Source organism: Cucumis melo, chromosome 8 (assembly GCF_025177605.1).
Source record: "Cucumis melo cultivar AY chromosome 8, USDA_Cmelo_AY_1.0, whole genome shotgun sequence".
NCBI lineage: Eukaryota > Viridiplantae > Streptophyta > Magnoliopsida > Cucurbitales > Cucurbitaceae > Cucumis > Cucumis melo.
Window position 1 is genome coordinate 3965424 of NC_066864.1, and position 14636 is coordinate 3980059.

Below are 14636 nucleotides of genomic sequence, written 5' to 3' on the forward strand. Positions count from 1 at the left end.
TTATGTCTTTTTTTAAAATATTATCAAAGTACAAGATATATTTCTTTTTATCTCTAACGAAAAAAGATAAATTGCTAAAATCCACACTTCATATTTGTCGGATAATATCCTTAAAAAACATAATCAGAATTTAATTAATTTAGATACCTTTCATGGTTACCCCTCCACCTCATAATTGATTGATACAGTTATAAAATTAAAATTTAAGAATATAAATGGTAAATTTAAAAATGGTTTGATTGGAAAAATTATTAAATTAATGACCGTAAAATGATTAGGATGAGACTTAGCCTTTAACATGAAGATATTGAAATTAAAAACCAAAGTATGAAGGAAGAAAAGAAAAAAGAAGAGAATAACATAAGAATAGTTTTGGCCGCCTTCCTCCCGTTCCCGTTCCCTTCAGAAATTGGCTGCTTCCGCCGGCAGCCGTCGTTATCTCCAATAAACACGGTCCTCACTCCAAGACAAACCCTTATTTGACCTGGCACAAACATGTGGGGCCGACCTTGTCTTCCCCTTCCTCGACACACCTATGTGTCTTGGCCCCACATGTTCCTTCTCCCCCACACCACTTTCCCTCTCCCAAATATTATTTTTTTTCCTCTCTTTACATGACGTGGACATTGACGTGTCATCCACACCATGCATTTCCATTTCCCTATATAAATCCCACACTCACAACTTCTCTACTCATCTCTTTTCTTCTAAATCCTTCTCTCCTCACATCCTTCTTCAAACTCGTTTTAATTTTATAAGTAATGGCCGTTGTTGATAATTCTGAATTTTCATCTCCTCTTGGACCGCCTGCTTGCGAGAAAGATGCCAAAGCCCTTCGTTTTATAGAAGAAACCACTACAAATGCTGACTTGGTTCAGCAAAGGGTTTTGGCTGAGATTCTCACCCAAAACGCTCACACTGAATATGTGAACCGGTTCCGGCTCAACGGAGCTACGGACCGGGATACCTTTAAATCCAAATTTCCTGTTGTTACTTATGAAGATCTCCAACCTGATATTCAACGTATTGCTAATGGCGATCGCTCTCCCATTTTTTCATCCCATCCCATTTCTGAATTCCTCACCAGGTTTAATTTCGTAATTCCCCCACTTTTTTGTTTTTATTAGTAATTAATTAAACTAAATTAATTTAGGGTTAATTATATTTATTCGATAATTTATGCAGTTCTGGGACATCGGCTGGAGAGAGAAAATTGATGCCGACAATTAAAGAAGAAATGGAACGTCGTCAATTACTATACAGCCTTCTCATGCCCATCATGAATTTGTAAGTTCTTTTTTAAAAGTTTAATTTGGTGAAAATTATAAAAACAAAAAATTGACAATGAAAAAAATATATAATTTTCAGGTATGTGCCGGGGTTGGACAAAGGAAAGGGACTTTACTTTTTATTCGTGAAGGCGGAGACTAAGACTCCTGGAGGTTTGGTTGCTCGTCCGGTACTGACTAGCTATTACAAGAGCGATATCTTCAAGACTCGGCCTTATGACCCTTTCAATGACTACACTAGCCCTAACGAGGCGGTTCTATGCGCTGATTCATTTCAAAGCATGTACACTCAAATGTTATGTGGTTTGTTGATGCGTGACCAAGTCCTTCGCGTCGGTGCGGTTTTCGCCTCCGGTCTCCTCCGTGCCATTCGCTTTCTCCAGCTTAATTGGAAACAGTTGGCACACGACATCTCCACCGGAACCCTAAACCCTAAAATCACGGACACTTGTCTTCGTGAATGTATAACCTCCAAATATCTAACAAACCCGAATCCGGAGCTGGCGGAATTCATCTCAAATGAATGTTACACGGAGGAATGGGAAGGGATTATCACGAGAATTTGGCCGAATACTAAATATTTGGATGTGATTGTGACTGGAGCCATGGCTCAGTATATTCCCACCCTTGAATTTTACAGCGGTGGTTTACCTATGGCTTGCACTATGTATGCTTCCTCCGAGTGTTACTTTGGGGTAAATTTAAACCCAATGTGTAAACCCTCGGATGTGACCTATACCATCATGCCAAACATGGGCTACTTTGAATTTCTCCCCCACGACTCCTCGTCCCGAGCTTCCGCTCTTTCACGTGACTCCCCGCCTCGACTTGTTGACCTTGCCGATGTCGAAGTTGGGAAAGAGTACGAGCTTGTTATAACTACTTATGCTGGATTGTGTCGATACCGGGTTGGTGATGTCCTCGAAGTCACTGGGTTCCATAACGCCGCCCCGCAGTTCCGATTTGTGAGACGGAAGAATGTTCTTTTGAGTATTGACTCTGACAAGACCGATGAGGCTGAGCTCCAGAAGGCGGTCGAGAACGCGTCGTCTCTTCTACGAGACTTCAACACCACTGTGGTGGAATACACAAGCTATGCAGATACCAAAACAATCCCTGGACATTACGTTATATATTGGGAGCTTCTTGTGAAAGATAATGAAACAATGAATTCACATCCAACGGATGAGATTTTAAACCAGTGTTGCTTGGCTATTGAAGAAAGTTTGAACTCGGTTTATCGACAAGGCCGAGTTGCGGATAACTCAATTGGACCATTGGAGATTAGGGTGGTGAGAAACGGGACCTTTGAAGAGTTAATGGACTATGCGATCTCGAGAGGTGCATCAATCAACCAATACAAAGCACCACGGTGCGTTAACTTCACGCCCATTGTCGAGCTTCTCGACTCTAGGGTAACTTCGGTTCACTTTAGCCCATCAAAGCCGCACTGGACACCAGAACGACGCCGTTGAGGTCGACCAACAAAAATAAAAATTTCACATTAAAAAAAATTGAAAGAGACCCATATGTGTAAAAAGATTATTATTATCATGAAGATGATGTAGAAGCTAAAGTAGAAGAGGATAGAGTTTGAGTTTGTTGGATTATGCATATGGCTTTTAGAAGTGTCTTTTGATTATTATTATTATTATTGTAGAGTTTTGTGTTTAATTTTTTTTAAAAAAATTTCTTAGGGAAAATTAATTTCTAAGTTCATGTGTCATGTCTGTGCAATAAGGTTCAAGTAATTAATGTCTAAAATATGGGCTTCATGATGTAATTGTTCTTTTACAAAATATGTCTGTTGGTCTATTATATATTGAATCTTTTTGTCTTTGGCTTTCTTCTTTATTATTCTTGCTTTTTAGAGTAAAGAAAGAGTGAAAAGGAAAAAAAAAAAGGCAAAGAAAAAGGTTTTGTTGAAAGAGAAAATAATTACTTTTTATGAAATATATATATATTTGTTTTTGTTGTTGCTAGCTAGCTGCTAGCTGCTGCTTCCATAAAGCAACCAAACACTGCATATTTTCTTGCTATCACAGAGACTTGTCCACTCAATTCATTAGATGCATTGCATGTATCTATATTTGTATTTATTGATCATAATTAATTCAATAAAGATCTTCATCCTTCTTCAGTAATTTAGATGTTTTTTCATCATCATTTTGTACATTGTAGCTACAAAGGAAGTTTAATTTGTACTGTTTGACAGTTAAGAAGTTTAAACTTTGTTTTTCTTTGATCTTTTCAATCAAAATTACCACTATACTTTCAATTTAACACTCAAATTGATTAATCCTGAATTTGAATATACGTGTGGTAAAAATAAAAGCAATGTTTTCAAAATAATTGACATAATGTCTTCCTTTCTAGAAATTTGGGGATTTAATCCGCAATCATATAATTGTTGTGTTTTAAAGAAAAAAACACTACTGTCCTCGTTTAGTTGGTTTTTGAGGGAAAAAAATTGTAGGGGTACCCTTGTGTCCATAAACAAGCTAGAAAATACTAAACCCTAAATCTTAATAATTATTATTTTTTTGAAAGCTTGTTTATAAACATATTTTTTAATTTGGGTAGGAATTAAAGAATATATTTAAAAGGTAAAGTAGATTACATATAAAGGAAACTAGCTTTAAAGGGACTTTGTGTGTGTGTGTATATATGTATAAAGAAAGTACTTTTAGTTTTTTATTAAAAGAAAAGGAAAGATATAGAAAACTAGAAATACAGAGAACGTGTCAGGAATTTGAGAGTTGTTTTTCAGAAACAATTCCATGAAAGGCTGAATGCTACTTTTAAAAGACGTTTAAGACATGTTCAGTGTTTTCAGATTTTATCGTCTTTCACTTTCTACAATTCCTTTTTATTTATATATATTATATATAGTGAACAATTTCATGAAATGCTTTAGTAGTATTTAACATTTGATTTGGTAGAATTTTTATGTTTTCTTTTAATATATTTTTTATAAATTAAATTTGTTTTCTCATAATTAATTATTATGAATAATCAAGGCTTTATATTCTTTCAATAGACTTAATTTACACCATCACAAACCCCTAAATTAACTTAATTTACTTGAAACTAACTCACCATATAATCTTTAAATAATACCAAATCATACATCACAAACATTTAAAAAAAAAAAAAGAACATGACGACGAATTATTAGACAGAAACTTAAAGAGATAATTTTACTTTTTTTTCTTTAATAAATATATTAAATAATCTTTTAAAGTCTCTAAAATATACAAAAATTAAATAAAAAAAAATCCTAAAATCAATAATAGACTTTTTATGGATGACCAACGTCAAGAGTTAGATTTTAAATTTTACAATATTTACTAATATATTTGGATTTAATTAATCATTATATTACCAACTGTCGTTTCGTTAATTTTATAATGAAAGAAATTAAAAGAAAAGGAAATGTGAATGGGAGTTTTTGGCACGTGGGAAGATATTCGTTGTGTGTCTGAAATAGGATATGTGTTTGAATAATTTAGGGTTTGTGTTGTGTGTGTGTGGGAAAGAAGAGGCATTTTTGAGGCATCAATTTTGGTTTTGGCCTTTTATGGTTTGGAGCCACTCATCTTGCTCTCTTCTCCAAGCCCTTTCCTCTTTCTCTTGTCTCTTTCTCCTCTGATCTCCTCCCCACTTTTAGGGTTTTCATCTTTCATACACACATATTATACATTATTTAAGTACTTGTTTTGACTCCATTCTTTCTTACTTGGAATCTATGTACTCACAACAAGCGTTCTTAACTTTCATTTTTAGGGTAACCAATTGCCTTAGTTATATATACATCTTCCATTAAAAAAGTTACATATTCAAATCGCATTAATTTCATATATGTGAAAAAGATTGATTTTTTTTTCAAAGAAATTGCAAATGTTTCATTAAGATAATAAGTGTGCGACGTTAAAAAATAATTAAAGTGTTTATCAAATATTTGAAATAGCTTTTGGAACACTTTCAATATTTATCTTAAACAACTTTCATCGGAAGAGTTAATTAAAAGAAAACAACTTTTTTAAAAAACGTCTTTTTTTTTTTTTCAGTCAATCCAAATAAGTCTTAAATTGCATATGACTAACATATATAGCATAGAAAAATACGGAAAAGAAAAAGTGATCGAATCTCACAATTGTTTTTGCTTAGGATGTCATGTTTGAGATTCACACAACTAGCTAAAAGATAAGCGATCTTAAGCTTTGTTAAACGTATTTAATTCCCAACAAATCAAAGTGAACTTGAAAAACTTACAACTTTTAGAAAAAGGAGCATACGAGTTGGATATGATAAATCAATTGAAAATCTCTAGCAATGCTAGGTATTATAATTTTTTTTATTTAAGATTTAATCAATTATAGTTTGATAATATTTCTACAAAGTAATTTATTTAATTTCAATTTCTCTTTTGGATTAAGGGGAAATTATTTATAGGCATTAGCCAATAGAGATTGAATGCGTAAATTGACTAAAGGGATGGGCAAGCTCTAGGTCTAATAAATAATTATGTCTTTTTCTGATAATTAATTATATAATTAAGATTAACTTTTGGAGAGATTAGTTGAGTTTGTTACGTCAAGTTTGATTCTTAGCTAGGGGCATGTGTTTGTTGTCTCTAAATTAAATGTTGGGAAGATAAACCAAACTCATGTTATAGCCACTCATTATTTAACATTAATTAATTAATTAATTAAACCTAATCTAATTGCTCTTAATTTTATTAAAAATTATGCTAGGGTTTGGTGACAACATATCCCATAATATTTTATAATTTTAAAAAAAAGTACACTATTAAAGTAATTCGATGAACCCACGTATGTTTCACATACCACCAATCAAATCATAACAACGTAGGAAAATATAATGTGTGATTAAGAGATCTTTTAGTTTAATTAAAATAATAATTAAAAAGAAAATAATTTTTCAATATATTATGTCTCTTTTTGCAATTTAAAAGGATTATTGTTGCAAATTTAAAAATTTGATATTTTCATTTTGATTTTGTTTAACGAGTTCTAGTGACATATTTAATGGATAAGGTACTTTTATTTAATTTCTACAAAAGCTTCGTATTTTAGGTGGGATAAAATATTATAATTCGAGCTATATTTTAACCTAATGATCATGTGGGGGTGGCATGTTGAATTTATTAAACTAATGTAAGTGGAGTAATTTAATTAGCTAAATTAATAAGTTATATTTCGATCACAAAATCACTTTTGTTAATAATGTTCTTCCTAATTAGTAACTTGTGTCAATTTAAAATGCTAATTAACGTACCAAGGTAAAATTAAAATTTTTAAGTTTAAATCAACACGATAACAAATACAAATTAATAGATCATAAGAATGATATTTATACGTAGGTTTAGTAGTCAATAACAAAAATAAAATGGTTAATTGTTTAATTTAGTTAATTAGTTCTCAATTTTGTCTACTAAAACTAATTTCACTTAAAAGTAGATTACTAGAAACCATTAAATAATAATTGACACTCTAGTTAGGTAGGAATGAGTTAATAATTTATGAAAAGATGAAATAAATATAATAGGTCGAACTTACTTCACAAAGAGGCAAATTCAAATGCCAATAAGAATAAGTGACAAAGCCAATAGGGTCGGTGATTAAAATGACCTAAAAAGTGTTAAAAACTTTGAAATCTACCACCTTGTCGCTCAAAGTGATTTAAGCTATGTTAAAGGAAAAGCTTTTAAGTGTTGGGTTGTCTCAAACCCATAATTGAACTTCAAATTTAACCCTTTAAATTTTAACAAACTTTTCACATTGGTTACTCTTTTTGTTCACTTTAACGTGATATGAAATCTAAAAAGTTTTATTTTCAAATTTTGTCCCATAAATTAAACTTAAGACCTAATACAAAGAATAACCCTAACACTAAGAATATATATATATATATATATATATATATATATATATATATATATATATATATATATATATATATATATATATATATATATATATATTAGCATTTACTTCATCCACACACTTGTAACTAGTTTTGGTTGCACTCTTGCAAAGTAAGAGATAGAGAATGGTAAAAGAACAGACAATATTGAATTCAAATTAAAGTAGGTTTATAATATCTTTATTCATTGTTTTTCAAACGAAATTTAACCAAAACATAATGTATGATCAAAATGAAAGGTGGATTATATTCCTTTTTTAAGGATAAATATATATCACATGTTAATTAATGTCGGGGTATATTCTTTAAAGGTCGTTTAATAAAAGTTTACACTATCTAATTGAGATGAAATATTTCTTCAAAGGGTCGTCCAAAAATTGTTAAAAAGAGAATGTAGACTAAATTATTATAGTTACATATTTAGTTTATGAATTAAATGATTACAAATTTAAAATTATAAGAAGTGGTTAACAAATTTCATTAATTAATTATGGCGCAAGTCTGAATGGATTAAATAAAAAAATGTTTTAAAGAGTTATTGTTTGAGGTTGTCGAAACAAATTGTTTTAAAATTAAACATTTGTAAAATAGAAAAAAAGAAATGGTGAATTGATACAATTTGATGAAGAAAAAGTATTTTTGAAACGAGAAACGTTTATTATAAGGGGGAAGAAGGAGCATATAGAACAGTGATGGAAGGCTTTGTTCCCTCGAAGTTAGACATTCTTGAAGGAGAAAGAAAATGGAACCCACACTTGGAATCGACAGTACAAAAACAGCAATTACTGTTTTTGTAAAAAGCCAAAGTATATTTTGTCCTCTCTTTCTTTCCTTCTTTTATGTTATTTACTTTTTACCACACACACTGTCTACCCTTTCTGATTTACCTTTTGGTATTTTCACATTGTCACTCCTTTTATTTACTGTTCCACTGCCGGCTGAAAAAGGAAACAGACATCTTTATTACAATTATTTATACATGTCATTTCAATTTATATATATATCCATTTCATTGAAAATATAATACATACCCTGTTGTGATATACTCATGATGTTGATTTTTGAATCATTTTGAAACCAAATTTGTTTGAAGTGAAAAGGGGATATTACCTCTAGAATTGTGTGTTGATTTTAATCAAGTTTTAATCAAAATTTCAGGCCGGGAAAAGGAGTTTGTGGAACCCATTCAAATGAAGTACTAAAAAGTGATCATTAAGTTAAGGAATTGGTTAATGATAAATGTATTAAGTAATGGTTTACTGGCGATAAATATATAAAAATATATTTTATGCACAGTAGACATGAAAATGATGTATGATTGCATGCATGATATATTGATAATAGATATAAAAATTATGGTGAAATGAGTGAAAAAAAAAATCATATTTTAAAAAGGTTTAAAGGTCGTTTGGGATTTAGGAGTATTCGATATTATAATAATCACCTATAACTACGATAAATACTATTTAAAAATTCTCAATTATCTCGAGTAAACATTAAATCAAAACCCCATATTTGTTATAGTACTATTTAGTGTTAAGTACAAATTTTATTATTTACATTTTTTTTTTGTTATTATCTTTATTGTTTTCTTCTCAAATTAAAATAACCTACACCACAAACACATACTATTATAACAAAAACTAAAATAATAATCTACGTTTCAAACACAAATGATTATAACACTTTCTTTTAAATGCATTAGATATTATAAATATAATACAAAAATCAAACTTTAGTCGAAGTAAAGTGACTATTTATTATCGGTACAGAGTCGTACATCATGTGTTGTCTAAAGAAAAAACATAAGGTTAGAAAAGAAAGGAAAGCGACGAGGGAAGGATAGTCATCCATTACATTTTAGATCAAACTGGGCCCAGCCGATGTCGATTTGAAGTTTGGGCCCAATTTATGATTGAAATGGGCCTCTTGAAATTATGGCGAAAGGCGAATGGCCCTTTTAGGCAGAAGATTCATAAGACAATATTCGATTTGATTACGTGGACTGTGTGCTCGTACTTCGTAGGCCCTCTTCCTATCAATAACAAGGGGATATCCATGAGAAGATTTAATATCAATCCTTCTATCTCTAATCTACATCGACTTTCACACTCAAAAATCTCATGCATGTATCTACGACATTTTCTATCATTTTTGTCGGTTTTAGTGATGTTCAAGAGTATATTATAAGTATATATACATTAGTACATTTGGATGATCATAAAACAAACAACTTTTAGGATTCAACACACCAGGATTAGGATGTACTATTAAGCAATGTAGTATATTCGAAATCATTTCGAAATGAATAAAAGAAAAGAATAATATTAGCGGCTGGCGAACAAATATACCGATCTTTTGGATCAAGCTAGGCCCAAGCATCTTACCATCTAATGTTTGAAGTTGGGCCCAAGTCATGACTATAATGGGCCTGATGGTCAGAATATTTGTTGGGATTCATATTACTTAATTACCCTCCGTCTCTTTTTGGGATAATTGGATTTTTGTAATTTATTGGTTTTTTTTTTTTTTTTTTTTTTTTTTTTTTTGTAGCCTATGTCACTGCCGCCGCCATGTGATGAAACATGTGACAACGAATCTTTTAAGTTTAACTATAGTGCTCAAATTATCTCATCAATGTTATTATAGGCCAATAAGATGAATATTCATTGAAATTAATGAGTTTAGGAAAAGATCTTGACATTTTTAGTTAAGATACGTAGAAGATAACAGTTAGTTATATAAGTTTAGAGTTAAAATGGATGGTATTAATATAGTTTGATTTGAGGAGTTAATCCGAAGAAGGGCATGGGCTATGTGACATGTGTGATATGTGAGGGGGAGTTGTTGAGTGTTTGACTGGGTGTAGACCTAATAAAGCCAAAGCGTATACGATTCAGTCCAACCAAACCACTGCTCTCTCTCTCACCTCACGCACGAGCCGTCGTTTTGGCGAAGTATGAACGCGTTGACCCTACCGTTAATCCTCTTCCAGCCGGAGCAACCGTCGCGGCATAATCAAATTTCTCGACTACTACTAAAGCAACTCCAATTCAAATTCATCGAAACCTTACCCAAATTTCGTTACGTTTTTCCTCATTTCCTTACAGACTTTCTCTTCCTTTATCGGAACAAAACCCATCCAACCAATCCCAGGGAAAAGGATAAAGCTGAGTTCATACGCTTAATGCTCAAATTCGGTGTCTGCGACTATTAGACGCGGTTAGATTTTCTGTCACTTTCCATGAAATTTTCTCTTACTTGTCTCCTCGGAGAGATTTGAAATTTGTTTTTTTTTTTTTTTTCATTCAATTTGTGGTTTTCGTTTATTTCTTTGGTATTGATTCGTTCCGTCTTCCTTGTCTCATCCTCGAGCTTCCGATCACTTTTACTTTTCTTTCCAATGATGCTCTGATTGAAAGTTACACCGAATTTTCTTAATCGACTGTCCAGAATTGTTTCTTGTATATTTCGAAGTAGTGATAGATGAACCCTAGCCCCTGTAAAGAGGGAGAAAGACGATCTGAGGCATGAATTGCAATTGAAACGGATTACTAAAGTTTTAGTTAGTGGTGATTGCTTATAATCATTCCTGTTTTACGTTTGTCTAGGTTCTGCAAAGAGAATTATTCAATTCGAGATCTATAGATCAAACAGGGATTTGTTCCTGCGGCTAGTCGGCTCAAGATTTCTTGAGGTAGTGATGAATTTCATTATGTTAACTCTTATTTTGTAATTACTAATTGAGTTTGGCGAACAATTTCTCTTGTTCATTCCTACGTATTTTTAGAATCTTTTTATGAAGACTAGAAATGCCGAACTGCTTTATGCATATTTAAATTGAGTTTCTCACTTGAATGGCTTGCAGTAATTTGTCCTCAAACGGGAGGCTCGTAGATAAGAAACTTATTCACCATAAGTAAATGTGCGTTGAAGTATCAGTAGGAGAGTGCTGGACCAAATATAGATTTTTGGTGAAAAATTTCAGACAAACTGCTCGAGGTCAGACTAGCATATTCTGATGGAGATTCTGGCTCATAATAAGTTGAAAAAGAATGCCGAAGAAGTGGAAACCACTGGAGAAGCTGAACATGTTGATGATATCATAACTCAAAGGTGTGAGCACATACTTAGACTAGAGAAATCCCGAAGTTGTGGCTCAGTTCCAATAGTAGACACTAATATAATACCAAATTACATTAGAAAGGCACAGATGTCAAGTTTGGCCACGATAAGCAATAACAAGAAATTTATTAACTCTATGAAGTTAGAGAACGTGAAACAAGTCGTTACTCCTGAAAAGTTGAATCTAGGTGATAGAAACCATCTCCCCACAAGTTCTCGTTCTAAATTTGTCAATTCCTCCGATGGTGTATCTCAAAATGGGGACAAGTTGGATTTTGGAGGGTTGCCAGTCACAAGCTCAGAAAATCGTCCCAATGTCACTTTAGATGAAAAATCTCAAGTTCATGATATTGTTTTCTTTGACTCTAATGTTAAGCCTACTTTTTCACTAGTTATATCTAGGGATTCAGAAGACACCACTTCAACATTATCATCAATTGAATCAGCAGGTCGCACCAGGGATGCTTCTGAAAAAGTAAAATTAGAATCACCAGCTCCTGCGACTCCAGCCTTCTTGCAAGTTGAACCACAACTCCCACGTAGATTGTTGGTGGAAAGAAAAAGTGATACAATTGGGCAACAAGGACAAGAACTTCCCGAAATTGTTTGTTCTTCTGTGGCTGACCACGAATCTGAACTTGGGAGTGATGAAGCTGGAATTCAGAAGTTGGTTGAGGACTTGAATAGCAATTCACTTGAAACTATTAGAGCTGCAATAGCTGAATTTCGAAGTCTTGCCAGGCAAAATACTGAAAACCGGATTTTGATTGCCAAACATGGAGCAATCCCCTTTTTGGTCAAATTGATGTATTCTACAGATGCAATAATCCAAGAGCATGCTGTTACAACACTTCTCAATCTATCAATCCACAGTGACCACAAAATCGCCATTGCTGAGGCCAATGTAATTGAGCCTTTGATTCACGTCCTTGTTACAGGAAGCCCTGAGGCAAGGGAGAACTCAGCTGCCACTTTCTTTAGCTTAGCTATGCTCGTGGAAAACAGGGTAAAGATTGGGAAGTCAGGGGCCATTGGGCCTCTGGTTGAACTACTAGGTAATGGGACTCCTAGGGGAAGGAAAGATGCAACAACTGCATTGTTTTATCTGTCTATGCTTCCAGAGAACAAGGTCAAGATTGTGCAAGCTGGAGCTGTTAAGCATCTTTTGGAGTTGATGGATCCATCAGTTGGAATGGTTGACAAGACGGTTGCTGTTCTAGCAAACCTTGCTACTATTCAGGAGGGAAAGGTTGAAGTTGGTAGGATGGGTGGGATCCCTGTGTTGGTTGAGGCTATTGAATTGGGTTCTGCCAGAGGAAAAGAGAATGCAGCAGCTGCACTATTGCGGGTTTGCTCAACCTCTAACAGATTTTGCATAATGGCTCTCCAAGAAGGAGTTATTCCGCCCTTGGTGGCATTGTCACAATCTGGAACTCGGAGGGCGAAGGATAAGGTATTCACTGCAATAAGTTCTGTTCTACAATTTGAATTGTGAAAAGGATTATTAATTCGAAAATAAAATTGTTATTTCAGGCTCAAGAACTGCTTAACCTCCTCAGAAAGCATGTGCGTAGTAATGTTGAAAAACACTAATTTTGAGGTTCGGGATCTGCTTAACGTCTTCAGAAAGCATGTGAATAGTAATATTGAAAGCCGATAATCTTAAAGTATGCCTGACAATTTTTGACATTAACCTTGGATGTCGCTGCTGTTGAAGGGGGGCATGTAAAATTTTTCATGCTCCCATAATATTACATCAGGTATCTGCGTAGAACATTTTTCTGATTTGTAAATAGATGGTGGAAATGCAGTAAAATTCATTCAGAAAAATGAAAAGAGTAAAGAGGCAGAAGTAATTTCCAATTAATGTCTCGATTTGATTTGACTGTTTCATATTGGAAAATTTTCCAGGTAACCTCCCCCCCCCCCCCCCCCCCCCCCCCCGACTTATTGTTTTTCTAGTGCCAAACAATTGGTGTTAATTAGTTTCTCTTGTGAAGGACTCATATTATACCATATTTATGGAACATTTTTTAATGAAATTTTCTTATGGGAGCTTTAGCCTTATAGCTGTTAATTTTGTTGATTGTCTACGACGTTGTATGCATTATGCCTTCATCTTCATCCTGCTGCCTCATGTGTGAGATCATTTTGAGTCCCCTGCTAATTTGATATTTTGCTTCTCGTTCCTTACATATTATTTTGGAAATGGAAGCTTTTGGTCAGACCTTGGCATGTTCTAATACCATCCTGCTGCCTCGTGTGGTATCCTTAGACAGTGTGATTGGTTAATTTGCGAGCTTTCTTCTGGACTTGACAAGGGCGCGATACTCTTGTTTTAGGTGGTAGCTGAAGGTTGCATGGCTTTAATATGAAGAACTAAGATGAGCAACCAAAGCTGATCCCTCATCATCCACAAACAGTAACAGATCCTCCATTATTGAATTACCATATTGATATGATATTCATTCAATATAAACTCAGTAAGACAAGAATTACGTTTGGTTCCTAGTTTGGTGCTTTATCAAGAGTGAACACTTGGATACAGATCCTTTAGGCTTGTGATTTCTTCGGTAGCACTTTTTGATTTGATTGAAGCCTTTTAATCAGAGCGATGTATTTAAATCAAAGCATGTTATTTAGGATACGAGGATGAAGCTAAACTTGATTAATTAAAGATAGAGTTTATTTGTGCATAGTTAAATTCATAGGAAAGATCGTTGACGTTACAAACCCCGCGTTTCTTTCAATGAATCTCGTTGAATTGACCAAATAAATTTCTTATTGGGTGTTTTCATATGTGGGACAAAATGTGAATGGTTAAGTCTACTGGTCATTGTTTCAATTTTATTATTAGTATTATTGTTATATGTACTTACAAATTTTACAACAATTTATAACAATTTTAGAAATACCGATGTTTCAACATGGAGATATTATATTAATGAAAATTTTAGACAACCTTACGAAAGTTGATGAAAATTGTTATATCTAGTTGATGAAACATTGACAATAGATTATAATCTATTTTTAATCATCTCATTTTTATAAAATAAGACAACATTTAGATGTATATTATAAATATTTGTGAAAATGTTGAGAGAGGAGAAATTTAAAAATAAAATAATGACAATAATACAAATGTCGGCAATTAATTATAAAATCAAAATGTAATTAATTAATTATAATTCTTTTCCGTTTCCATAAAGTTTCTTGGAATTTATGTGGTGGGTGCATATGAATATGGTCGGTGAAAGTATCATTTTCTACCTT

General features: G+C 33.0%; 2 protein-coding genes across 5 annotated transcripts; both read left to right on the forward strand.

Moving 5' to 3' along the window:
• The first annotated feature begins 695 nt into the window (after positions 1 to 695).
• Positions 696 to 3143, forward strand: LOC103484816 (probable indole-3-acetic acid-amido synthetase GH3.1). The gene is made up of 3 exons (XM_008442113.3): positions 696 to 1087; positions 1186 to 1287; positions 1369 to 3143. Exons 1-3 carry the CDS (start codon positions 762 to 764, stop codon positions 2762 to 2764), a joined length of 1824 nt encoding a protein of 607 aa, XP_008440335.1. The 5' UTR covers positions 696 to 761; the 3' UTR covers positions 2765 to 3143.
• A 6914-nt stretch (positions 3144 to 10057) lies between these two features.
• On the forward strand, positions 10058 to 14213 carry LOC103484817 (U-box domain-containing protein 4-like). 4 transcript variants are annotated; one of them, XR_007823120.1, is made up of 5 exons: positions 10133 to 10460; positions 10850 to 10935; positions 11107 to 12816; positions 12897 to 13274; positions 13706 to 14213. XR_007823120.1 is itself a non-coding variant. In XM_008442114.3 (4 exons), the coding sequence occupies exons 3-4, from the start codon at positions 11260 to 11262 to the stop codon at positions 12954 to 12956; spliced, it is 1617 nt and encodes a 538-aa protein (XP_008440336.1). In that variant the 5' UTR covers positions 10058 to 10460; positions 10850 to 10935; positions 11107 to 11259; the 3' UTR covers positions 12957 to 13430. The 4 variants fall into 4 exon arrangements, 1 of the variants encoding a protein (XP_008440336.1); XR_536786.3 differs by having other exon boundaries at positions 12897 to 13123; XR_001762046.2 differs by lacking the exon at positions 13706 to 14213 and adding an exon at positions 13579 to 13693 and having other exon boundaries at positions 12897 to 13123.
• Positions 14214 to 14636: the final 423 nt, after the last annotated feature.

Bases quoted from the DNA above. Each gene is read 5' to 3' on its own strand.
- LOC103484816 (XM_008442113.3), top strand. From the start codon at position 762: ATGGCCGTTGTTGATAATTCTGAATTTTCATCTCCTCTTGGACCGCCT. The intron at 1,088-1,185 runs GTTTAATTTCGT...TAATTTATGCAG, and splicing joins ATTTCTGAATTCCTCACCAG to TTCTGGGACATCGGCTGGAG. The intron at 1,288-1,368 runs GTAAGTTCTTTT...TATAATTTTCAG, and splicing joins CTCATGCCCATCATGAATTT to GTATGTGCCGGGGTTGGACA.
- LOC103484817 (XM_008442114.3), top strand. From the start codon at position 11,260: ATGGAGATTCTGGCTCATAATAAGTTGAAAAAGAATGCCGAAGAAGTG. The intron at 12,817-12,896 runs GTATTCACTGCA...TTGTTATTTCAG, and splicing joins CTCGGAGGGCGAAGGATAAG to GCTCAAGAACTGCTTAACCT.